This window comes from Chaetura pelagica, unplaced genomic scaffold (genome assembly GCF_000747805.2).
Source record: "Chaetura pelagica isolate M959 unplaced genomic scaffold, ChaPel_1.0 scaffold90, whole genome shotgun sequence".
NCBI lineage: Eukaryota > Metazoa > Chordata > Aves > Apodiformes > Apodidae > Chaetura > Chaetura pelagica.
The window spans coordinates 12,265,667-12,293,436 of NW_009953496.1; the positions used below are offsets into that span (position 1 = coordinate 12,265,667).

A 27,770-nucleotide genomic window follows, 5' to 3' on the forward strand; every position below is an offset into this window, starting at 1 on the left:
GGGGACTGCTATTGTAGGCTGGCTGGTGGCCATCATTTCACAGAAGTGATGTGCATCTCAAGTAGAATTTCAGAATTACCTGCTACCAGCATCCAACACTGAACACGTGGGGGGATGAAGGCTGAAGGTTTGACATGACAAAGTCTGGAACATCTGTGAATGAGAATACATACAAAGTAAAGTGAGAGTCCATTGACTAAACATAGGCAACTGCTATTGTCTGGTGCATCATAGAGCATCCTAAACACACATTGCCATGTATGACAGGGCATCTAGTTCCCAAAGAAAGGCAAGTAGATCTCTGCCTTTCTGGAGAATCACAGAATAATCAAAAGTCCTTTAAGATAATCAAGTCCAGCCTATGACCTACATCAGCTAGGCCATGGCACTAAGTGCCACATCCAGCCTTTCCTTGAACATATCCAGGGACGGTGCCTCCACCACTTCCCTGAGAAGTCCATTCCAATGTCTAATCATCCCCTCTGTGAGGAAATACTTCCTAATATCCAACCTAAACCTCCCTTGGAACAGCTTGAGGCCATGCCCTCTTGTTTTGTTGCTAGTTGCCTGGGAGAAGAGCCCAGCCCACACCCAACTACAACCTCCCTTCAGGAAGTTTTAGAGAGTGATGAGGTCCTCCCTGAGTCTCCTCCAGGCTAAAGAACCCCACCTCCCTCAGCCTATCCCTGTAAGACTTTACCTGTAGTCTCTTCACCAGCTTTGTTGCCCTTCTCTGGATCTGCTCCAGCACCTCAATATCCTTCTTGAAGCAGCAGGCTATGTAAGATGCACAACAAAAATGAGAATAACACTACATGCCTGCAGCTTTTAAAATATTTTCTCACTTCTTTAACCTACATCTGGATCTGGATTGTGTGGATCCTATCTTGGCTTTTCCACTTTAGTGATTTCTTCTTTGCCTGTCAGTTTAGTTAAAAAAGTACTCACAGCATTGTTGAATTGAAGTGCTTACTTTGGTTTACAAAGACAGGCAAATCTGTTTTGTAGTTTCCCCCTTCTAAATTTACACACATTATCATAACAACTGGGGCAGCATTTCCATATTAAGATCATAATAATTGCTTCAGCAGATTTTTCAGTGGTGACAAATGATGCTAGATAATGTTTTCCAAACTTTTAAAAAAATATAGTAGGCTGAGGATCAAGTAACTCCACTTCTGATCTCCTGTCACATTCTTACACATTACAGGAGTAACAGAATAGCAAAATGCACTGTTTTCTTACTAGTAAAATAAAAATAAAATAATAATACAGCAAGTAATTTTTATATTCCAAAGATGCTTTTCTGTGCTTTGATATGGCAACTTGGAAAGCTTCAAATGCATATCAAATCTTAGGATCTGAGAAGCCAGCTGGAGTGTCAACCCAAGGTGCAGGTTAAACACAACTGGATGGGTTGAAGTTTAACATTCGTTTTAGATGCCTGAAGTAGGTATCGACAGATATGCCATATCTCATACTGTAATCAATGGAGAGCAAGACAGTATGGGCACAGGTGCCAAGAGACTGATTTTGTGCAGTCCGAAGTAACACTTAGCAGCTGATCGGGGGAATTTTTTTCTCCGGCTCTGGTGGCTTTATTAACTAGGCATAAGTTCAGTGTCCTAAGCATGGGCAGCTGGTACCATTTCTGATGCCAGATGTTATCTGAAACAGGGTTGGCAGGTATAACAGAGGACCTACTTGTACCCTTCTGTACCTTACTGGTCTGACAAGTGAAGGCTTGGTGGGATACCTTATGGTATCTCAGATAGCACCGTTGGTTGAAGATAATGGAAGCTTATGCTCCTAATGTATATACTCTATGTAGGTGTCTTAATTTTAAAATGAAACCCACTGAAAGATATGCAAAGGTCCCCATCAGAAGACTGCACTGAAGCTCCCTAGTGCAGGCTGGTGCTGTATTAGCTTTTGCGATCTGTTTATTTTAGAAGATCATCAATTTAGTATGAAAGAAATTACATTACCAGGAACAAGATGATGACTACCAAGAAGCATAACTGCTTTGTGAGCTTTGTGAGAGCGACCCTTTCTTTTCACCTGTCCTGGTTTGAGCATTAAACCGTGACACCACGAAATCCCTGTACCTCTCAAGTTTTATTGTGCTGACTCTTTCCTCCTTTTGTAATGAGTTAAGGGAGCTCTGTAAAAGCACCCCTTGATTTCTTCCCCGTTAGTGTCTTCCCACCAAAGAAAGCTAGGTGATTAAAGGGTTAACTGAAAGTCATTTGGACCTGTTTCCATGCTTTTGCACAAGATACATAACATTTTTACCACATATCAATCCAAGGATATTGCTCTAAGCCAGTGATTGATTTTTTTTTCTGGGAGAACTAGAGCCTCATGGTTAATTTCTGCTCTTCCTGACCTTTACAACATCATCTCTATGTATGAGCAACTGCAGATCCATTTTACCATCTCGTTCTTCCCCATTCAAAGGAGCTGATGGTACACATACTGCATATATTTTCCCTGACACAGTCTCTCAGTATAGTTCAGTGCAATCTGCTTGTGTTCTACAAAACTGTAAACTCTAGCTAGCCTATGCAGTTTACCTATGAAAGTCTGGTGACAGCAGTACATGAAAGATCACAAGAAACCATGTGGCTCTATGGTGATTACTATAGAACTGTGTTTATGATGCTTTCTGAGGTCTAATCTGCAGCTCTGCCTCTGTCTGGTAAATATTTAAGATTTCTGTACACTTATTACTGCATAGAAAGCTACATCTGATAGGCATGCTGTTTACAAAATGAAGGTAAAGATTTAACCATATGTAGCAAGCAAGCCCATTCCTGAAACCTGAGAAACACATCTAAACAATGAAACACGTGGGCAAAAGTTGTAATGCCTTATTAAATAACACAAAATCTTTGAAGTTCTAACAATGGTTCTTTATCTCCTTTTCAGTTATTGTTTCTTCCTCTCTCTCCCACTGCAAAGTGTCTGGTTAGAAAGGGACCCATGGTGTCAGACTCCTTGACTTTAGTTTTAAATTGTATAGTAATCTGTTGAATCCTTATTTCAGATTATATGGGAGTAATCAGGGTTTTATGTCAGAAATATCCTTTGAAAGAGGAACCAGCACTTAGATGCACACAATTTGCTATGAAAGCAGGGCATGCAAACAGACTGATTAAAGCAGAAATTGCCATGTTTTCTGTTTTTAAATAAACATAAATCCTGAAAATCCTCTGTAAGGTGGACTTTCCCTTACAGGATAAAATGGAATTAAAATTGTGTCAATAAATTATGTGAGAGACTCTATCAGTCTGTACATTGATAGTCTGTGCATGCAGGATAAGAACATTGACTGCCTGCTAATCTATTCCCAGATGGAGGTGGATGCAGACGAGAAGCGCCATCGCACACGCTCCAAAGGTGTTCGAGGTACGTCTCTTGCTTCAGTAAATCACTCAAGGCCCTGCTCAAGGTGACCTTCATCCTCCAGAATATCTTTGCACGATTCATTCTGACCCTTGCTTTTACGCAACCTTTCTGGTAATTTTCTGTAGGAGAGGGGTACTTGTAATAGATGATAAATTTTTATATATTTTCCATTTCTCTGCAGTTCCCGTGGAACCAGCCATACAAGAGCTGTTCAGGTTAGTGCTCCGAGTGTAAAATGTATCCCCATTAGCAATTTAGAAAAATTCATGCCTTTTAATGGGTATAATGCACTTTCAAGTTCATTGGTGGTTTGCTCATGCCCTGCTGCACTGATGAAATTAATTCCCTCAAGACTTGCTAATAAAAAGCATCCCCTCTTTTTTCTTTTTTTTTTTTTCTTCTTTTTTTCCCCTTCAGTTATTTAATTTCTCCTCCTGTCTTTGTTGCCCTCCATCTCTGTAATACCTACGGCCTGCTTTTATTGTAATCTTTCTGCAGCACACTAGCACCTATATAATTAAGTCTCTATCTTTTGCAGCTGTCCCACGCCTGGCTGTGATGGCAGTGGTCACGTTAGTGGCAAATATGCAAGGCACAGAAGGTAATATCTGTAATTTTTCAGAATTTAGTGAAGTTATTTGGTAAACAAGTTAGCTGGCATGACCTTGATAAACCAAACAATGATAAAAATTAGCAATTAGACATTCTGGAAGCCATTCAGATTATTTTTTTTATTTTTTTTTTTCTGAATGACACAAAATCTAACTCACATTTTTGCTGAGGACATCTTTTCTCATTGTCAATCTTACCTTGATTTTTCATACTGTTCTCTTGCTCTTGTGATACAAATTAAAACTTGGCCCAGCTGAGTAAAAACAAGCTTCTCAACATTTTAAGTTTGATAAACAGGTTATATTAAAAGGCCAAAGCCTAAGACAGATGGGTGATAATAAGCCTGCTGGGTTCAAATGTTATATTATAGTGATAAATACCTTTACCTCAGTTTCTAAAACTATGATCTGTGGAGGCATCTCCTCTAAGAAAACACTTTTAGCTGTTTACGGTTAATACTATATCAAGGTAGCATATGTTACATGTACTATGTGTGCTTCAAATTCATTTAGATCTCAATCTTTATGGTTCTGTGTCTGCAATGTCAATGTTTAATACTGTTGTATATCTGTATAAATGACATTGCTTTCCTGAATAATTTGTCTATGAATTTCTTGTGCAATATTTTGAAAATTTAACAGGTCTAGAATACATTAATTTTTCTCACATGTTGTGCATTTCGTTTAACATATTTTGTACAGCAGCCCATTGTAGGAGATAAACAGGCTGATGTTTTGGCCATTTCTCTTCTGAATAGAGGGGGTGTGTTCAAACCAATGTTATATTCTCCTGAAACTGTTAAGATTTTTTTCATTTTGGACATATTCAGATTTTAAAGCACTTGTGGTGTTTTTAAGAATACATATTTCACACCAAATTTGGTACCTGCTTTGTAGTGAGGGCATATGGTTTTTATTAGTTAAATTGAAATTATTTATTTGTGGTTAAGGCATTTATTTGAAACAGGAAAAGACATCGAACAGTGACATGTCAGTCCACTCAGTGCCACTCAGTCCACTCAAGTTCCTTTTTATCCTAAGGGTGAATGAAGTCTATGAATACTTCCAAAATTAGAACAAGAAAAGTGATACACCTGATATTAAAATTGGTTTGGATTACATTTAAAAATATAAAAGATAAAATAATTATTCCAATTTATTTTCTTAGTCTTTTTGTTTAGTGACAGAAGTGGTAGCATTTTTCTGGTCATTTGAAGGATTTGGTTAGATTGGAACGCTGATTCAGGAAAAGTAACCAAAATCATTCTTGAATTCTTCTTAAATAATTCTTCTTAAATTACTTACCATTTCTCATTTCAAAGCATGGTTTTCTTTTGCCCATTTTCTTTACTAAGTACAAGCCTCATCAGTAATTAATGAATGGCACCAAATCCTTCTTTTCCCTCAGAAATTTCACAAGCAATCAACAGTTAAATGACATTATAATAATAATGCCCTTTCTAGTTACAAGATTGTAACTAGGTACATTTCTTTACACTTCATGGGATATGTGTGCAGATTTCAAAAACGGGAGTCTTGAAATGAACAAAAATAAATTATCTAGCTTACAAAAATATCTGACTTCTCTTTCTAATTGTTCTAACTTTGATCCATGTTGATCCGTGTTCCTGTGTTTGTGTAAAATCACCTTTTTTGGGGAGGGGGAAGGGAACAGATGTGAGGTTTGAGAAGATTGCATGTAGTTTTGAGATGTTAATTCCATGTTTTGCTTTCTTGACATGATTCGGTATGTCGGTACACGAACAGACTGAGTCTGAGAGCTGTTAATTAAATGAAATTTTGGGTGGATGTGCAAAAAATAAAAATTGGAAATATATTAATTTATTTTTTTTTTTTTCTGGCTGAAGAATTTGTGGGGTTTTTAGATCTTCTTGTCACTCTGATTGCCAGTCCACTAATCAAAATATATTTAACTAATGAATGACTTATTTAATGTAAAATCACCAAGCTCTTTTTTGTTGACAACGTACTAGTGAACTACTAATCAACTACCACTACTAAAAGAGTAGCAATTTCTTTATATATACCAACCAACACTTGGTGAATTTAAGTTTTTGGAGGAATCTAAAGGAAATTTTTTTTTTTATTATTATTTTTTTTCTATTTTACTATGTGTGTGGGAAAGACCCTCAAACATTTCTTCCAATGAAATCTGACTGTCTTAAAAATTGTATGTGTTCAGGGGATTGCATATCTCAGCTTATGCCTAGCTCAGTTCTGTTTAGACCTACAGAGCATTTTAATGAGGTTAAGACCTATCCATTTGCTGTACCAGACCAGCTCATTATTAGGAAGGAAATGTATTTCCTTCCACTAGATGTAGTCAGAGCTCTCCAGAATTCTGTTTCTTCTACATCTTGAAGTCTCTGGAATTTCAGGGGGGGGGAAGGTATTTCACTGTAATTTTCTCCTTGTAATACCAATGTGACAGGGAAAACCATGTTCAGATACTGCATTAACTTGAACTTAAATAAAAAGAACCTTTCAAATTTTCAGACAGATTCAGGGGATGAAATTTTGTTCAGCTGATAAAATATCAGAAGTTAAAGGAGAGTTTTGTCATATCTTTTGTACCTTAATTGTATTATTCATTATGAAAGAGCTACAATGTTAGGGCTAGTTAGGGAAACAAGCAGGCCTTACACATCACTGATGTTTCCTCTGAGGTGTCTGAAAACACAAGACTGGTACTACTTAGGGTAGCAGCAGTAAAAACTTGTATATTTTCCATCTTTTAAATTTTTTTTTATTTGTGTCAAATTTGGTTTGAAGTGAAACCTTACGTGACTTAACTGGTACTTTGCTCTCAGCTCTAATGTTTGGTGCTTCGTTTTAGCTTGTTAGTTGAGCATGCTAATAGCTAATGTGGACAGGTTTCTCTGCAGGGCACTTTAGGGCAGGATGCCTCTGCTAAGAACAAAGGGAAGGTAATTGTTGTAGGAGATTCTCTTTTGAGGGGAACTGAGGGCCCTATATGCCCCCCTGGGTCACTGATGTTACTGAGAACCTCCCAGGCCGGGTGCAGCCCTCTGGTTACTACCCACTAGTGGTCATGCAGGTGGGCACTGATGAGGTTGCCAAGGCAAGTCCCAGGGTGATGAAAAGGGATTTCAGAGAACTACGCTGAATGCTTGTGGGATCAGGGCCACAGGTGATCTTTTCTTCAGTTCCTTCAGTGGCAGGAAAAGCTGAACGGACTAGGAAGACACAACTGATTAATGTATGGCTTAGAGGCTGGTGCCATCGGATGAACTTTGGGTTTTTCAATCATGGAGATGTTTACAGGGCACCAGGTATGCTAGCAACAATGGCATAGAGCTGTCAACAAGGGGGAAGATTATTCTTGGCCAGGAGTTAGCAGGGCTCATTGAGAGAGCTTTAAACTAGACTTGATGGGTGTGGGGGACAAAACTCCTGGATGGTTTGATTTCCAGGACACCGGGCCTGCTGGCATTGAATGGGAAGACCCTCTCCCACAAGGGACAAAGGGTCCTAGGGCAGAAGTTAGCAGGGCTCATTCACAGAGCTTTAAACTAGATTAAAAGTGGGAGGGGGTTGTAGCTGGGTTTGAACTAGTGGAGCATTGTTCTAGTATTAATGAAGACGAGAAGTCCTTCTGCCTCCCAAGGGTGCCACCAGTGTGCTCAGCTGGCTCCCTGAAATGCCTGTACACCAGTGCAGGCAGTATGGGGAGTAAACAGGAGGAGTTAGGGGTCTGTGTGCAGTCTAAGGGTTATGATCTGGTGGCAATTACAGAGAGATGGTGGGACAGCTCACTTGATTGGAATGTGGTCATAGATGGCTATGTCCTTGTTAGGAAAGACAGGTCAGTGAAGTGAGGTGGTGGAGTTGCTCTTCATGTGAGAGAGCAACTACAATGTGTTGAGTTTTGTCCAGGGGCAGATGAGAAGCAAGTGGAAAGTCTGTGGGTACGAATTAAGGGGCAGGCTGGCATGGGTGATACAGTTGTGGGGGTCTATTACAGACCTCCTGATCAGGATGAAGGAGTTGATGAGGCTTTCTACAGGCAGCTGAAAGCAGCCTTACAACTACAGGCCTTGATCCTCCTGGGGGTTTTAACTACCCAGGTATCTGCTGGAAGGCCTACACAGCCAGCCATTCACAGCCTGGGAGGTTCCTCCAATGCACTGATGATAACTTCTTAATGCAAATGGTGGACAAACCAACTAGGAGAGGAACACTGCTGGATCTTTTACTCACCAACAAGGAGGGTCTGGTTGAAGTGGTGACTGTCAGTGGCAGCCTTGGCTCACGAGGTGGTGGAAAAAGGAAGTGCTGGGCAAACTCAAGTGGAAAAAGTGAATCTATGGATCATGGAAGGAAGGACTGGCCACTTGGGAGGAATATAGGACTGTTCTCAGAGGACGTAAGGAGGCAATAAGAAAAGCTAAGGCCTCCTTGGAACTAAATCTTGCTAGCGAGGTCAAGGACAATAAAAAGGGCTTCTTCAAATACGTTGCAGATAGAACTAGTACTAGAGGCAGTATAGGCCCACTGCTGAATGAGGGGGATGGCCTGGTGACAAAGGATTTAAAGAAGGCAGAGGCACTGAATGCCTTCTTTGCCTCTGTCTTTACTGCTGCAGACTCTCCCCAGGAGCCCCAGATCCCTAAAGCCCCAGAAGAAGTCAGGATGAAGGAGCAGTTCACTTTGGTAGATGCAGATTGGGTTAAGGATCAGTTGAGCAATCTGAACATCTGTAAATTGATGGGTCTGGATGGAATGCACCCACGGGTGCTGAGGGAACTGGTGGAGGTCATTACTAGGCCACTCTCCATCATCTTTGGTAATTTGTGGGCAACAGGAGAGGTGCCTGAGGACTGGAGGATAGCAAATGTCACTCCAGTCTACAAGAAGGACAAGAAGGAGGACGTGGGTAACTACAGACTGGTCAGCCTCACTTCCATCCCTGGAAAGGTGATGGAAAAACTTATTCTTGGCACTATCTCTAGGCATATCGAGGATGAGGGTGCCATTAAGAGCAGTCAATGTGGTTTTACCAAGGGAAAGTCATGTTTGACCAACTTTATAGCCTTCTATGAGGAAGTAAATAGGTGGATAGATGATGGTAGGGCAGTAGATGTGGTTTATCTTTATTTCAGTAAAGCATTTGACACCGTCTCCCACAGCATCCTCGTAGATAAACTGAGGAGGTGTGGTCTTGATGATCAGGTAGTGAGATGGATCATGAACTGGTTGAAAGGAAGAAGTCAGAGAGTTGTGGTCAATGGGGCAGAATCTAGTTGGAGGTCTGTGACTAGTGGAGTCCCTCAGGGGTTGGTACTGGGACCAGTACTGTTCAGTATTTTCATCAGTGACCTGGATGAGGGAACAGAGTGTGACCTCAGCAAGTTTGCTGATGACACTAAACTGAGAGGAGTGACTAACACACCAGAAGGCTGTGCTGCCATTCAGTGAGACCTAGACAGGCTGGGGAGTTGGGCAGGGAGAAACTTTATGAAATTCAACAAGGGCAAGTGTAGAGTCTTGCATGTGGGGAAGAACAATCCCATGTACCGTTACAGGTTGGGGGCTGACCTGCTGGAGAGCAGTGTAGAAGAAATGGACCTGTGGGTCGTGGTGGACAGGAGGACCATGAGCTAGCAATGTGCCCTTGTGGTTGAGAAGGCCAATGGCATCCTGGGGTGCATTAGAAAGTCTGTGGTTAGTAGGTCAAGGGACATTCTCCCCCTCTATTCTGCCTTGGTGAAGCCACATCTGGAATATTGTGTCCAGTTCTGGGCCCCTCAGCTGAAGAAGGACGGGGAACTGCTTGAAAGAGTCCAGCACAGAGCCACAAAGATGATTAAGGGAGTGAAACATCTCCCTTATGAGGAAAGGCTGAGGAAGCTGGGTCTCTTTAGCTTGGAGGAGACTGAGGGGTGACCTCATCAGTGTTTAGAAATATGTTAAGGGAGAGTATCAGGAGAACAGAGCCAGGCTTTTTTTCAGTGACATCCAATGATAGGACAAGGTGCAATGAGTGCAAACTGGAGCATAGGAGGTTCCATGTGAATATCAGTAAGAACTTCTTTACTGTGAGAGTGACAGAGCACTGGAACAGGCTGCCCAGAGAGGTTGTGGAGTCTCCTTCACTGGAGACATTCAAAACCTGCCTGGACACGTTCCTGTGTGATTTACTTTAAGTGATCCTGCTGTGGCAGGGGGGTTGGACTAGATGATCTTTCGAGGTCCCTTCCAGCCCCTAAGATTCTGTGATTCTGTGATTCTTTTATCTCTAAAATGCACTTGGCAAAAGCATCTCTCTCCAGTGACTACATAGAAGTTCAGAAAGATTAGCATCTCAGTTTGGGCACCGAAAGTAAGTGCCTAAAGGTAAGTGGTGTGCCTACATTCTTCAGAACAGACTCAATGTGTTTTTTTGACTTTTTTTTTTCTCTTTTTTTTTTTAAATTTTAATCATACCTAGAAACCTGAAACTATTGTGGATCCCCTAGCACTGTCTGTGATGCACATCATGAGGCAGTGCCTAGATGTTAAGGTTTACACAGACAGGATTTCAGTACGCATTTATGTTTCCAGGCATCCAAGGCCAATTGTACTACTCACAGATCATGCAGTTAAATAAATGCATGTATCTTTGCACTATCAAGTCCTAAAAATTGAAAAGAAAACCAGAAGTTGTGAAAGATCTGAAAAGAAAACAAAAAAAATATGCCATAGCCACATTCAGACAGTTATAGAGACAATGAAATAATTAAAATCTTAGGAGTGAGAATCAGATCCTGCTCCTGATACTGTTTATTTTCTTCGCACGGTAGCTCTTCGGATCCATTATGCATAGCACAATAATAATGACCAGTACTCTTACACTTTCAGAGATGTGAATCTATTTTGAACAATAAGCTTGGTCCAGATCCCTGAATACTCCTAGCTATGAGCAATCCGTCTGGGTACATAGCAGTTACTCAAACCACACCAGGAGAGTGGTCTCAGAACTGTGTTTTCAGGACGCCTGTCGGCTAAGTGTCTGAAGGAAGAGATAGATTCAAGTGTTTTTTCATTGTAATTAGTAGGAACTTTGCCAGTTTCATTAATCAACTTTAAAGACAACAGGATTCATTAATCAAGTGTAAAGACAACAGGGTTCACATTCTGTGTATTCAAATAGAAATGCAAAAGAGAGACCAGCTTCTGGTCTAAGTTCTGCAGGTGCAATTCCCAGTTACTGTACAGTAACTGAGCACAAACTGACCTATGTTGTTTACTGAGAAGATGTGAATGAGTTTTAGAAATATTACACCCTACAACTGTTGCTATGCATTTAACATTTTCCTTTTTACATTATATCATGTCCCAAGTAAGTATGTTGACACATCATAAAAAACCTTACTAGAATTCATTAATGCATTGCATGCAGTGGTCTATTTTAAAAGCTTCTTAACATCATAGTTTAATTTTTTTCTCAAGTAACAAAAGCAATTAGATTCTGTAATGGATTAATCACTTGCCAAATGCCACATTCAGAGGGAAACACACTGTAGCAAATAAAAGCCCTAAGAAGAATCTTAGGCTGGCAGTGTTGCACTTTGTGTATTTAGGATCCTTTTAATGCATATATCAGTGCATATTTGAAAGCCAATAAAGCCATTGTATAGAAATTAAAGCAAAACACAGTCTTAGTCTGTAAAAATATACATAAAGTTTCAGTGAAGAAAGAATTGCTAAGGCCAAATGATAAACCCTTCAGATTTAAAATGGAAACACTGATAGAGCTCTCGCTATGTCATGAACTTCAATTTGATTGCTGAAAATAAGAATTCAGATGAAATAAAGCAACTTAAACATTTCATCGACCAAGGAAATTTGCATGCCTTTTCTTCATTCATATTGCATTTGTAAAGGATTTTTGTTTTCATTAATAACTGATACAGCATCTTGCAAAAATAAGCTAGTCTCAAAAACAAAGAGATCATAAAATAATGCTTGGATTTGTAGTATATGAATTGTCCCTAACCTTATGAAAGATGTTGCATTTTAATTTTCCACCACATTTCTTTATATCAACCAGTTCTTTGTTGCTTTACTAGTCTGGCTCTGTTTCTATTACATTATACAGATCGAATTGTTTTAACTGTCTTTCAATTTTTGAGCCTGAGATTTGTCACTTCATACAACAGATTTATTTGAATTTATAAATACCTTAGAGTTTAGCATTGCTGCTTTGATTATGAAAAGCTCCACATAATGCCTTGACATTATATACTGTAGTTTAGTCTATTTTTTAGAACGGAATGAGTGAAATAATCAGGCTCCCAAACTTCAGAATTAAAAGACTCAAATGTCTCTTCCTTAATAGAAAATTACTGAATTTCTGTGGATTGTTGTGCCATATTTCTTATTCAAATTTTTTTCATTTCATATACCTTTTCACCCACCAGTTTGATTGCCATGGCTGCAGCCGTGGGTGAATAATTGCCTGTCTTCACAGGAGCATGTTCTGGAGCTAAAGTCGAGTGCTTGCTTCCTGATGTATGCCTCATTTGGATTCTGCCGACAGCCTAGGGGCTGTATTATTCATGCCTTGACAGATAGCACTCACTAAAAGCATTGGAACAGGGCCAGGTACTGGCAGAGAGATAGTGGAGCATTGCAACTTGCAACTGAGAGGAGCATCTATAATACAAAAAAGCGAAATCCTCATACCTCCCTGTTACTGGTCTCACTTTGATGGAGAATTCATTTGCATCAAAATAAAATACCCTAAAAATAAATACATTTTTTTCTAAACCACGCTTGAAAGTTTAACACAATTTTCCACATTTAATTGCAAAGCTGATTTTAATTAGTTAGGCCCTGCATGTGAAAAATGAAGATTCACTTGGGTGAGTGTAACACATTGCAGTGTCTGCTGAATGCTCTAATTAATGTATGGCTGCTGTACAACAGGGTGCACTGTGGGATATTTATGAAAAATTCTGTGCACGGAGCCAGTCTATCTGTATTTTAGTTCTTGAATCCACAAGAATAAATAACTTTTCCCCCTTTATTCTTTATGAGGCATCATTGTGCATGTCGTCACTCCATCCATAAACTTTATGGCATGCCTGTCCTTTTTACTATTTGTCAATGATATTATAAATCAGAAGCCAGGACATACATATTTTAACATTAATTTGATAGCAGAGCATGCTGTGCTGAACCTGAGGTCCACCGATGCATTTGTGTTAAAGCCTAACCACAGAACAGTGAGATGTTTTTTGTTGCTTGCCTTTATACTATGAAAAATCCCCCTGAATGCTGGAAGTATAGACAAATGTGTATTCTTTTCTCCCTAAGCTGGTAGTCTAATTTTATTGTAGTGTTATATAATTATAAAATGATTCACTGGATCTTTACCTGAGTAGAAAACATAACTCTGACAGTGTCTATACAATTTAATTCTATTTCATTTAGTGGTATATTTGCTAAAGATTCTAATAAATTGTGGTAAATACCAAGAATAATACTATAAATGTATTTTATAAAAAGTGATCTGCTATTTAGGGCTTTGTTAAATCCAGCTAAGGGGAAATAAGTAAGCAAGCAAATAAATAAATAAATAAGTGAAAGAGCATAGGGATTTTCAAATAGAACACTGCAAACAATAAATAAATGTGCTGACAGAGAATCCATAATGTATTAGAGGTCTGTATTGGCTGCTGTCTGGATTCAGCAATATATCCTTTGTCTGATTGTTGATTAATGATTAGAAAGGTGCAATGTTGGGTCTGAAATGTCAACTAAATATACACCAGCAGTTGGCATGTGGCTCTGCATACTGGTGGCCATTGTCTAGAGGTGACTGCACAAAAAAAACACAGTTCAATTCTTGCAACCACTGTCTGGATTGGGAATAGCAACTTCAGAGGCAGCAAGTTGCAAGCTCTGCATTTAGCAGAAGTACTAGCCTGACAAAGGAGAAAGGGGGGCAGTGAATAAAGTCAAGAGGCAGCAGCATGGAGAGTGCTGACCCAGTTGTGCAGCAATAGCAAACAACAGGTTTGGGATGCACCTTCTGCAGTCAGTCTCCAGGCTTGTATGTTGCTCAAATCATACGATCTTGTTCAAATGGGAGATTCTGGTTATGTTTCTCATTAAAGGAAGCACTTACAGCCAGTATTTTCTGTGAAAGGATCTATCTGAAGATGCTGCCACCAGCCACAAAATAACTGAAGACCATGCAGAAGGTATGGGAAATAAAATAAAATTAAATTAAAAAAACCCCACAAAACCCCCACAAAACAAACAAACAAACAAACACAAACAAGCAAATCTTCAAACAAACAAACAAAAATCTGCACAAAAAGCACCAGAACATTGGTAATAGTGGGGAGATAATTTCTCGAACAAGATCTTGGAAGTAGCTGTACATTTTTATCCTTTGCCTGTGGAAAACTGACTTGGTTGGCCAGGTAGCTTTGCTGAGAACATTGAAACAATGGGCAACACATTTCATCTCTACATGCCTCTGTTTCCCCATTTGTAAACAGAATTTCAGGCATCCTATGATGTAAAAATAGAAGCATATGTGGGGGATTATTACAACCACTCGGCCCAAAATGTCTTTGATATTTATCTGGTATTTAAATAAAGATTTGTTAAATAACAGTTCATGTCAGAGGAAGTCTAATCTTAAATTTCAGTGCTTTTCAGGTCAAAACATTTTTCTGGAGGATAGAACAAAACCAAGTGATTTGTAATGATAAGACAATTTTACAGTTAGAGTCAACTCTAGTTTCCTTATTTAATACTTTGTAAATTACTTCAACAACATATATGTAAAAATATTGATTAAAAGGTATTAAAAGCTGGCAGTATTTAAGACATCTATTAATGTATATTTTAGTGATAATGCATTCATGGCTATTAGCCTTACCCAAAGCAGAGAAGCCATGAGCATCATTGTGCACTGGGTTAAGAGTACTACAAAGCTGCCTACATTATCCTACCAACAGTTCTTCTGAGCAGCAGTTTAGCTACTGTGTGTGTAGTTGAAAAATGGCCTGTGGATTGAGGCACCCCAGGCCAGAGCTTTGGAGACAGGAGGATTTTCTGGTGAATACTGGTAGCAGGATAGACAAGGAAACCCATCTTACTTCTTTCTCCAGTGCCAATGCCAACACAAATAACATAAATGACTGAAAAAGTTTTATCCACAGGTGGCACCCATGCTATCAGAATATGTAATTTTCCTGTCCCTTACTCTCCATCTCAGTGAAAATTATCTGAATTCTGGTATAATCATTAAAAATAGGAGCAAGGGAAATTACATAAGTAAAAAATAGACAACATTTTTGTTATCTTTTTTTTTTTCAAAAAAGTCGTATTTTATGAGATCAAGCACCCTAAGTATTACTGGGTAGCAAATGAATATGAAGAAAACAAGAAACCAGCTCAAATATGAAGGAACCAGGAACCAACGTCCATCTGCCTTCTGCATCTTCTAGATCACTAGACCATTGATAGCAGAAAAATCCACATAGATGTATAGGTAGAAAAAGGAGAGAAATGATGCACCAAGAAGTAAAAAGAAGTGAGAGAACAAAAACAAGGGTTGTAGGAAAGAAAGAGAAAAAGTAACAGCTTGGTGGGGTTCTTTTCCCCCTAAAAATACACTGTAATGTGTCTTTAAAGACTTACATTGAAGTTTTTCAAGAAGTTGAGACAGAGCTTTCAAGGACATCACTTCTTATTAGAGGTTGCTATGAAGTACTGCATCTGGTGATGTCAGCTCAGGACAGGGAAAGGAGGGGTACTCCTGAGCCATCTGTGATGACAATAATAAATCTGAATAAATACATCCATTGTACAGAATCAAATGCCCAGGGGAAAGATGGCTCCTGAAGACATCCTCAACACTGCACAGCTTAGAATACTGTAAAGAGTGGTAACTTCAATCAGATGAGTGGACACACCAAGCTAGTTTCCTGGGTGCTCACCTGAATTACCTTCCCAAGAAAATCTTGAAGTATGCTGATCACGTGAAAAGGGGTTGCAGAACCTAATGTCCTTTCATTATTTGCAAGAACCAGTGGTGCCACGCTGTAAATACACATGGGAGAGTGGAGAAGAATTATAATGCCTAAGAGGAGATATTCCTGTGATTGAAATTAGGCCTGTGTCTTAAGTCTATGATTTATGATAAAATTGGTTAAACTATAAAGCCAAATGAGACAGGACAGGATATGATTTGCTTTAAATGCCAAAACCAGCCATTTAAAACAGGTCTTTAAGATCAGCTTCCTGGAGCTGGGACAGAGTTCTCTGCCATCCATTTTTTTTTGTTTGTTTAGCGTAATGAGCAGGCCACCAAGCTGGATGAATAAGTAGTGAATCAATACTTTCTGTCGAACCGATACTCATGAAATAAATCCACCAATGATGCACCTGCTACTGTTTTTCACTCTCATAATGTCTCCAGGAGAAATTCTTACCTATATTTTGTTAAGAGGGAATGGGTGTTCCAAATAAAGTCTAGAGCTAAAAACTGGCATGCATTCGACTTCTGCTTTGAGTCACCCAGTCCAAATGGTGGACCCTCATCTTCCTGTCACTCTGAAGTCAAACTGGAACTGTACTTTAAACACTGCACTAAGCTTATGCAAACTTCTAGTGTTCTACCAGAAAGCATTAATTTGGGCACCTTGATACCTATGTCATCCTAAGTTAGTCCATCTCTCATCTCTTACCTGCTTGCTTCAGTGTAGCAGGTTTGTTTAAAGACCTCCAGTTTGTGATCTATACGAACGTGGCACTCATACACTATTTTAGTTTTTGTCAATAGGAGTTAGGACAAGTTTTTCCCATCTTCTGGGAAATTGCATTGACCATAAAGAAGCTAAGGTGTCAGGATGCTTGTATTCTCTTTTCTTGATCCGTTCCTGTTTTATGGACAATAATATATCCAAAAGGAATAGGGAAAATATAATTTTGTAACTTTGAGTAATCTCTTAGAGAAAGAAGGACCCTATTCACAGTCACAGCATTAGGGCTTCATACAGAAGACAGACACTCATTTTAGAGAGGAATGGAATTAATCCTTCACTGGTAGTAAAGAACGTGCAAATGTTTTCTTTTACATTAAGTATTAGAGAAGGCACTCTCAACCCAGATTACTGTAAAACCACATAAGCAAGCAGTCTTCTGAGAGGTGTAGGATGAAGTTTCAGCTACCTCTCGCAAAAGAAGATATTAAAAACTAATTTTACCCAAGTTTCTGTATGTCCTAGATTAGATAGTGACTGAGTCTGGGATCGTGATTCCTCCTCTAACTCTCCCCTTCAAAAGACTGAGTTCATCTCTGTTCCTGTAAGAAAAATAAAGGCTTAAGGTGATTAATTCTTGTAGTGGAAATTCCCCACTACAGAAAATATCTTTCTCCAGTCCAGATTACGGTGGCTAAATTCAGCTGTGTGTTAAATGTCTACATGTCCCTAGGTATTAGAAGAGGAGCAGACATACCTCACTTGGATGTTAGAATTTCACTGTGCAGCTATGCATAGCAACTGAGGGCTGCAATGCATTCTCTCCTTTGGTATACCAGGAGTTCGTGACTACCACACAAGAAATTTGCGTCACAGCCAGAAGTTGAGTCATGCCTTTGAATTCTACTCCAGTGCCTTTTCCTTCAGACCAGTCTTCATATATTAGAAGTTCATTTATACAAAGCTTAGCAAATAATTTCTTGCTATTGACTATTTGCAGGGACAATAAGAACAATGCAGTAGAATTAATGATACACTGTTCAATGTAGATCTTGCTTGGGCATGGTTTCGTCTATGGCGATCAATGAGGATTAATGTTTTTTTTGGTTCTTAGTAACCATAAGGACTACTTCAGGAGACGAGGAGCAGCAAATAGTAATTTCAAACAAGAAGATATGTCAAATATCATGACATACATAATGAATATTCTCTGACATTGGTCTTAAAGATGTTTGCATTTTGCTGTTCACCAAACAAAAAAAAATGTTTTTGAAACCTATTTGTCAGAGAAGCCTCTGGATGTCACATACTTTGTGAAAGGAAGATACAAAGTCCCAACTAGATGAATGGCTGCTCTGCAGTTACTACGGTAACTGTATTTTATGCTCATGAGGCTTTTTCAACTCTTAAGGCATTTCACAAATGTTAACACAGTAGCCTCAGTGCATTTTGTGGTGTTAAGTATTGGATTACAAATTATACCAGAGGTCATATGGCTTACGATGTTGTAATGCATTCACAATAGCACATTGGCTTGAAAGAATGGTCATAGCAACTTTTTACCAGGGAGCAATTATAGTGCATAGGAGTTTAGGATAGAAAGTGGGGGGAAAAAATTGTTTATCTGTCTGAAAATGCAGGAATAATTCTGACAGAATTTAATTGCATTACACTACTTTGAGCAGGACTTTGGATATAACATTTCTGGTTCTTAAAACAGAGAAAATTAGCTCTTCTTTTTAATCCATGTGACATAAGGTATTACCAGCTTTACAGTTTTCTGTCCCTTCCACAATAGTAAGCTATGAATTTGTTTCGGTTCTAGTGGTAAGGAAAGTGTACTACTTTCTGAGTTACAGTACTGTCTCTGCAGCACCTAGGTGTTCCTTGGAAACACTGACATACTCAGAACTGACATGGCCTGGCTTTGCTTAGCTTGTAAGACCTAAAGAGATCACAGAGAAAGATGGACTCAGAAACTGAGTCAGTTATAAAACAAATACCATTTTAGAAAGAATGTAAATAAATTCTGACTACCGTGTTAACTTCGTATCTTAGAAGTGAAGCTTGCTGCTTCCAGTTATGTTATTAAAAGGATGTAGGAGGAAGGACTGAATAATTAAAATTACGTTGGCTAAAAATAGAATGTTTAAAATGTCAGCATTAAAGCAACACTGTAAAACATTTAGCTTTTTCTGCTTACTATGATTTTGATTGTTCATTGGAAATTATAGCAGTCAAATTTATAAATCAGTCTGATGGACAGCTCAGGTAGAACTACAACAGAACCATCACTGTTAGCATTTGTTAGCAATTTTTAATTTTTATTAATAAGTATACTAGGGTTTGAACTGATCTGTTGTGTAAACAGAAATAGAATTTTATTAATCTCACACCAGGGCAGTTTATAATTATCTTGCTCTAAAAGTCTGTAAAAAGACCCAAAAAACTTCCTAGAAAGACAAAAATTTCCTGGCTGGTCTGAAAACCAGAAATTATAGCAAATTCCCTAGTTTTTAGGTTGGAAGGAAATTTAGAGTTATCGGGTGCAGAGTAAGGGAAGATTTAGATACTGGTTAAATTACTGTCTAACTTGGCATGATGACACATAATTTGAAGTGTCATCATATCTATGCAGCTTATCATCTCTAAGTTTAAAACCCCCTAGGTATTATGGACACTACAATGTCTTCTGATACCTGACCCACCTTCTGTTTAGTACATTAGCCTGTTATTAGAGAATGAGAGAAGTTTTCCACCGTTCAATTTCTGCATCTAATTTTCACAGAAAGCATTTAGTCACAAAAAATGAAATACAAACACAAACTTCTAGAGCACAACTTAAATAGAGTTTAAGTACTCAGCTCCAAGAGAAGAATCAACAAAAATCTTGAGTCTGTAGATGTCCTAACTTGTGACAGAAAACCTATCTATGTATACCTAGAAGTGCTGCCAGCTTAGCTAAGCTGTGCTGCTCCACACTTTCTGCATGCCTTAATGTATGAGATTGGCAGACTGTGTGTGCTTGTCTCAGCATCCTTAGACTCAGCAGGCACAGAAGGCATTCTCTGCTCACCCTGACATGCAGGGATAGCACTGATTTCTATGGACAGTACAGCAGTCACATCCCCTGTCACTGAAAAATGTCCTGATAGTTGTATATCCTGCACCAACAATGAGAATGCTACATCAGGAAGCAACATACCTTTCAGTTTCTCTGTCAGTCTGATTGGGCCCAAATATATTCTTAATTCTCAAGCCAGAGCCATACAGAAGGGATGACAGACAAGGACTGACTAGGATGAGGCTACCTTCCACCCAAGCTGTTTAAGCCAGGCCTGTGGACAGCAGGGACTGTGAGGTTTTCTACAGAAAACAGAGTAAAAAAATTCTACTTTGATCATTAAAGAACTCCTCAAGAGGAACCAGATTTGGAGCCGTAAGACGTTGATTTGATCCTACAAAAAAAAGATAGGGTTTTACATTTTTTTAATAATTGTTTCAACTGAAGTTATTTTTAAAAGACAGAGAATAGTATAACACTGCATTTATCAAAGCAGAGAGCAGTTAAGTATCTATCCATAGTACAGGCATGATTTTTGTACCTGCATCCGAGAGTGTCTTCTTGGATTACAAGTAATGTTTTCAAAATGATGCCTAAGTCAGAGTTTCAAGTACAATGCAGATGTCAACAAGAAAAGAAAAAAAAAAAAAAAAAAAAAAAAAAAAAAAAAAAAAAAAGTGATTTTGGACACATTATTTTCATGGTACTTGGTATTTCTTAGTGTAGATACACTACAGTCAACATGTTTACTATTGTGATTCCAGGCTTATATACCTGTAAATTACCACTGGGGAATTTAATCACTAAGTAATCACTTAGCCAGCTAAATTTAAGTATTTTTAATTTAAGTGTGCTGACATTTAATGTTGTCACAACTATTCCTATTATAGATATGTGCCCCAAATATATAGGGACCATTTTTGAAATGCTGAACACATTGCTAACCAACTTGCAATGAGACATGTGTTAAGCATCGAATTCTTCAAACTATTAAAAAAATGAAAAGTAGACATTGAAGTGGCATACACTTTCTAAAAAGTTGCCTCTCATCTTACAAATCTAAAAAAATCTCTTCCTCCTCTTGTCATCTTCCTGTTACACGTTGGTATTTCCCTCCATTTCCCAATTTTACCCTTAGGTCCTTGGACGGTACATCATTATGGACGTTCCTCTATTCAGTCCTTGACCGTTTCTTTTTAAAACTGAGTATCTGAACTTCAGAGAGGGATAACTGCCACATTACCCTGTGAAATCTAGCTATAGGAGGTATATTGGCAGCAGATTTTCAATGGAAACTGCCATTTCCACCCACAACCCAGCTGCCACATTTAAATCATGCTGTGTGGGGCTTCCACTCCCTTGGGAGGCTATTTTCATTTGCCTTCAGAGACTCTTCTGCAGTCTAATAGAATTCACTGTCAGCTATAAAAAGTAACATTATATACTGTAGTATTTTTTTTTAATTGTGATATTAGTTGAGTTGAAGCCTCACCATTCTGGACTAGAATGTGATTGAATCCAGTTAGATTTTATTTTATTTTTTTCTTCTGAACAGGTGTTATTCATTTCATCAATTATATCAAAAAAGACCAGATTAAGGTAGAGCCATTTAGGCCCATATCTAGACATCTGGGGTTTGGAATCATGTGACTAAGCCAGCAGGCAAGCTTTCATTTTCAGACCAGATTATCTATAATGCTTCTAATCATTAAAAAAAAAAAAAAAAAAAAAAAGGGGAAAAAAAATAAACTGAATAGAAGAGATACAGTTTTGTCCTTTGAACCTGCCAATCAATTTCTTTAATACAAATCTGTATCTTAGTAGAAAGGCTACCTGCATGACCTCCTGCTATTACAACAAAGCAGCTTCTATGTGCTGCAGAAAAGGACTAGTTCGGTAGTTTATTAGCACAAGCAAATCCGCACCTTTCAGTGTGTAAGTCAGTGGGAGGTGGGGAGTGTGTAGCAGCATCTTCTTAGAGGTGACAACAACAATCCACAATACCTGCCTTGTACTACATGGGGTGAAAAAACATATGCTATTATGTTTGTGTCACTTTAAGCATGTGCCCCCTTTACGACCACATTGAGAAAAAGTTAAAGGAGGACAATTGTGTGGGTCTAGAACCCCAGATTGTTGTAATACATCTCTGATAGGAATTGCTAACAGGGACTCTAATGACTGTTGAAAATTAAATAATACTAAAATAGCCTTGTCTATCTAAAGCAAAGAACGTAAAGTCTTGGTTATAAATGTGTGCTTATAACTTTGTATGCAGTAGTAAACTGGCAAGCACAACAGCTGGTATCAAGATTTTGTCCTAGAACTTAGTCTCAAGGAGATAAAATGATAAAGATATTTTAGAAATTCTCTTTACATTAAACAGATTATTATGGTAACTTTTTTTGGTGTAGACCCCGCTAAGAAAGCACCCTTAAAATTAATATGAAGGATAAACTTTTATTTCCTGTGTAATAGTATTTTTAAATGCATATTAATAAAGGCTAACATTTCTACTAAGAAACCAATTCCAGCTGCACCTCCATAATGCAATAAAGTAGAAAGAGCGCTGTCATTTCTATTCCGTTCTAGAATAATAATGTTTTCTCTGTGTTATGGAAAGGCTCGATCTTTTTGCTTTTTACAAAATAGAAAGATTTAAACATCTTAATCCTCTAACAACAAGAATTTAGTATATTTCACACTTGAATGACTCCTAACCAGCCATGCAAGACAAAGAATGGTATCCTGTCACTTATGCTGGAGGTGGGAACTGAAGTGGTTCCAGCTTGTATCACTTTGTTTTTGTCATTTTTTTCTGTAATTTCAGATGTATACTGAAACCATTATTGTGTTAGAAGCCTGCTCCATGGTATTATTACTTTTCACTTGTTATAGTCTGTAACCATTAGCTTTTTGGATGAGGTAAGATACCTATTGCTATAGTTAAAGGGAAATGGGTGTATCGTAGTTGTTAATTCTGTACCGTTTATCTTTCACAGTTAAAGTGAAGTTGGGAGCCAGTGCCACTGCTTATCTCTGTAGAGATGATGATAAGACTATTTGTGATAGGAATCAGTAGCTGATAGTCAAATTCTAGTAGCCCTACATTAGAAATGTGACAAAATGATGGCGTACTCTATTGCTCAATACTTAAGTATACACTAGAATGACAGTTTGACCCGCTGTGTTATTAAATACGATCTTTTGAATCTGTGTCAGGGCATGGTGATTCTGCTAATACATATCTAGCTGTGTTGTTAAATGACTGACAGTAAAACTACATGAATCGTCTTTGCTTTCCAGCAGTTCATTTCCCTTGATTTTTGAAGGCTTGAATTTAGCATCTGAATTGCTTAAAAGCAATTATGTTTAAAATATTGGAATAGAAGATTTCGTATCCTGTCCAAGGCTCAAACATTGTGACTATGCAAAGATCTTTTGTAACTCAGATGCACTCTTGTAGTATATTCTAACCCTTTCAAATTGGTGAATCATTGGTTCTGAACATTTCCTATTTTATGCTATCATGTTTTCATGAAAAATAAATAAATTGAAACCTGCCCTGCCCTCTGCCTGCAAACAGAGTTTTTATTACCACTGAGGCTGAAAAGACACAAATCTGGACACCTTCGCAGCTCTACATACTGATTTGATTTAGCTCAATGTAGCCAACCTCCTTTTTGTCTGTATGTGGAAAAATTGAGGGTTTTCTTTCCCAATGTCTTTTTTATTCTAGTTTAAATTTCTGAAATAAATGTGGACTTTAGGATTTTGAGTTATTGAAGAAGTCAGTGGTCTTTGAGTTAGTTCAGAAGTGGTCAGTGGCTCTGCATGTTCTCAATTTTTATGTGTCTGGGTTACATCTAAATCAACATTGAAGTGTGCAGAATCAATAGCCACTTAGCAAAACTAGATTATATGCATTTCATCTAATGAATCAATATGAGTCATTAAACCTGTGCTCTTTCCACTATCCTTGTTTCTATGATCAGTCCCTGTATTCAAGGGTCTGGCAACAAGACATAATCAGTTGTGGCTTCCGGCTCTTGAACAAACAGTTAAGTTGGGTATTTGCCATTCTAAGATTAGAGTGCAACTACAGCATCTGACTGACTTTGAATCATGCAGGTAGTCTTGAAAAGATAGCTGAGCTATAGGGAGGGGACTTATTCATGCTAAGTGATACAGCAGCTGTGGAAAGGAAGGAAGCAGTGTTCTGGTTTTCTCTTCATAAAAGTATTGTGAGTGGTTTTAAAATCTGCTCAGTACTGTCTTTGTTGGGACGAACATACAGTATTAAAAAGAAAAGAAAAAAAAAAAAAAAAAAGGAGAAAAAAGCTTGATTTTCTGCCACTTTATCAGATTCCTAAGGGGCAGAATTATAAGTTAAACACCATTAACTCCTTATACTTTCAGTGGAGAGATAGGCAGTGTCTAAGAAAGGTGAGATAAGTTACCTCCCAGGACGTTCCAGTTTCTCTATACAGACTTATGAAGGGAGCTCAACATGACATGTATAGACTTAGATTTTAGAAGTCTACAGGTAGGTGAGAGATGAACACCATCCATGATATCATAAGTCATGGGGCAGTCAGATGTTATATTGATTCATTTATATAAATACTTCTGAATAATCTACAACTGCAGGGCATGTACTTTGGTAACCTGTGCTGCCACGTAAGTTTTTAGTCTTATCATTTCTTACATTTACTTTTAAAATCTTGCTTTAAATGAGCTCCCCAGGGTTGAGATTTTTCCTGTGGATTTATACAACACCAAAAAATACATCACTATGCCTCACCTTTCTCCACTGAACAGCTGTTGGATTCAACCCATTAATTAAACTTATTGTTTAAATGGGTTAAGTATTGCAAAACTGAAAGTTTCCTTTCAGTTGTCATGTCCCAAGAGCTGATACTTTGGTGATGGGTGAAATGATCTTGCCAGCCAGAGGGCATATTAGCCAGTAAGTTTCCAACCATTCATCACAGGACCAGTTACACCAGTTTGGAGTCTCAGTGAAGCAGGGTGGGGAGGTGTTTCACATCAGAGATGTATAGGATCTGATTAAATAAAAGATTCTCACTTTGGCTTAAGTTACTGTACCTGTATTGACATAATCAAAGCTACTCTGCTTTGTTTTGCTTAAAAATATGCATTTCAGTATTTGAATTTCTAAAAAAAACCAAAACACAACTTTTTGGGATCCATCCTTTACTTCTGGCACATCATTCTATCCTCATGTTATTTGTTACTCATAAATCCTTTTTGCAATGCTCTTTTGTAAAGATACTGATTTTTCCTTAGGGGTTATTTAGTTAAATAATTCTGTACACGAGTGGACCTGTGGTATGTTTGTGGCTATTCAAGTGCTTAAAAAGGCTCTGAAGTGCAAAAGGATCAGTGTGGCTTTTGAAAGTGCTGTGAAGAAAATATCGCCTCTTCTACCTTGACGTTTTGAGATCCAGCAGGCTTCTGGGCACTTGTGTGATTTTTCTTACTGTTGCATAATACTGTACACAAATATTTGAAAATCCAGAAGGAAAAAAGGGATGGGATGCTCTACATGTCACTCAGTCTAACTTGTACCTGTTCAGGTAAATGTATAGTTTTCACTGAGCTGAAATACTGTTGTATATCTTCCAAATCTGAAAAGTCAATACACTTCTATTTGGTACAAATAAATGAAGTAAAGATGATGTGTTTTGACACCACACATATAAAAGCACTCCCTGCTGGTAATAATCTGATTTCTTGAATCAGAAGCAGAAAAATCATAGGAAAGTCTGAAACACAGCAGCACTGTAGAGATTAATGTATTGTATTTCAAAAGATATCTCTTACTTTTAATTATAGTTTAAATAGATTAAAAATCCTAGTAATTTGGATCCACTTTCACTAAAATGTAAGTGTGCAAAATGTGGATAGAAACACAGATTTTCCAAAGCACTGACTCTGGATTAGTGCCTGACTCCATCTGAGAAGATAGAAGAGAGGGCAGTCATTCTGTAAGTGGCCTTAGATCCTATGGTGCTTGGCAGTGCAGTGATTGCAAGAAGGATGCCTAATTCTGAAACAGTATTCAAGGCTCTGTCTCAGTTGCCAGAAGGCTCCTGCAAAGCAGATTTGGGTAAATTAGTCTTCTAGACTGGGATTGATACCAAGCAGGATATTTGCACAGAGGATTTTAATCCAGCTGAGTAGAAACACCAAAACCAGTATGTCTTAGCTTTATTTTGTAGGCTTTCATTAGCCATCTCTGTGAAATGAAAGCTAAAAAAACTCCGTATACTTCTTGCACTTCAACTTATTTCTCTTCAATAGCTTAGTGACTAGAATACCCAGGAGAGTTCTTTATAGTTCACAGTCTGGGAAGGTTCAACTCAGTACATTCCATGTTCGAGGACAGTACACAGGCACTATGTGGGACTTCTGTGGGGTAGAAAAGACTCCTGACGAGTGTGGCTTAGACAGGAAAAATAATTTCCCACAAAGAAGTTTGACTCTAGTGCCTCACCGTTATCACTGTCCACTTGGTTTGCTTCTCATTCTGATAGTAATTCAACATGCTTTAAGCAGTCATTTAAATATGAATGGAAAATCATCCTCAGCTGAAGGAGTTTATTCTTGCAATTCAGTAGGCAAATTGCTAGACTGGAGTCAAGCTCTTCTGAATTTGTTGTAATTCTTTCCTTCCTATCAATTCAATGGTCCAGCTTCAACAAGAGTGCTACCAGCTCTTCCTCATACTAGTGCATAGTCTGGAAGGGCATCCTTCCGAAGTGCATGGAGTTCAAGCTGTGGTGTTTGGTAGAATACAAATATTTATTTTCTGGTCAACTGCTGTCAGTTGATAGTATCAGCCCTTTTAAGCTAAAAGTAGTCACTGCTTTGAGAGTGAGTCAATACGATGCAGTGTTAGGAAAATTAATTAGGTTTGCATATTCTTTGAAAACTGGATTTTTTAGATGCATCTGCAAAGTGCCTGTTTTCTCAATACCCTCAAAGTCTTCATCTGGAGCTATGGATTTGGAAATTATCTATTCCAAACCAAAAATAATACTTACGGTATCCAATGGGACAAGTGTAAATGCCTTGGGAAATTTCTGCCTGAAGCCTTAAGCAGAAGTTTACTTCCAAGCAGATTCTTCCTAATTTTCTATCCTCAACTGTATTTGATAAAATTCCACCACAGTGCCATTTCAGATACTTAAGTGCTTCATTAAAAGTTTCTGATAACCTCAGTAGGTGTCTATGTAGTAAATTTTTACATTCTATTACCTACAGAATGTTTTGGTTTATATTAAATTAAAATATCTCATGAAAAAAATGAACCACTCTTGCTAGGGCCACTTTTTAGATTGAAAAAAAAACAAAACAAAAAAAACCAAACAAAAACAAACAAACAAAAACAAACAAACAAACAAAAACTAATGAGAAGAAAAGGGAAAAAAAGAAGGTGATAAACCTCCAAGAAGAAAAGTATACAGATTTAGGGCATAATATTACCATCGTCTTACTTTTCTTCACATGGAAAACATGAGGTTTCTGAAGTAACAAATTCAACAGGAAAGAGATGCAAATCAAAAAAAGCCTGGTAAACATGGCAGATAGGAATAATTTTATCTTAATTGTTTAAAGTTGACTGAACCTTTATTAGTCACATAAGCTCCCTTTCTAATTCATCTAGGGAAATGAGAAACTCTAAGAGGAAAGTGTCCTTCAGATGTAGGTGTCATGAACCACCTTTGATGTGTAAGTAAATTGACATATTTTGGAAGGGAGAATATTAATCAGTAATCTGATTTAGAAAATCCTTTATAATTATCTGGTCCTAGTAAATTTTTACATTCTATTACCTACAGAATGTTTTGGTTTATAATAAATTAAAAATTTCTCATGAAAAAATGGAACCACTTTGCTAGGGCCACT

At 38.1% G+C, this 27,770-nt stretch overlaps 1 protein-coding gene across 1 annotated transcript in view; it reads left to right on the forward strand.

Moving 5' to 3' along the window:
* Positions 1–3,356: 3,356 nt before the first annotated feature.
* The window catches only part of MYT1L (myelin transcription factor 1-like), a 135,079-nt gene continuing 110,665 nt past the window's right edge, over positions 3,357–27,770 (forward strand). Inside the window, exons 1-3 of the mRNA XM_009999169.1 lie at positions 3,357–3,411; positions 3,593–3,626; positions 3,950–4,012. Coding sequence (XP_009997471.1) covers positions 3,357–3,411; positions 3,593–3,626; positions 3,950–4,012 — 152 coding nt within the window. The remainder of the gene's footprint in view (positions 3,412–3,592; positions 3,627–3,949; positions 4,013–27,770) is intronic.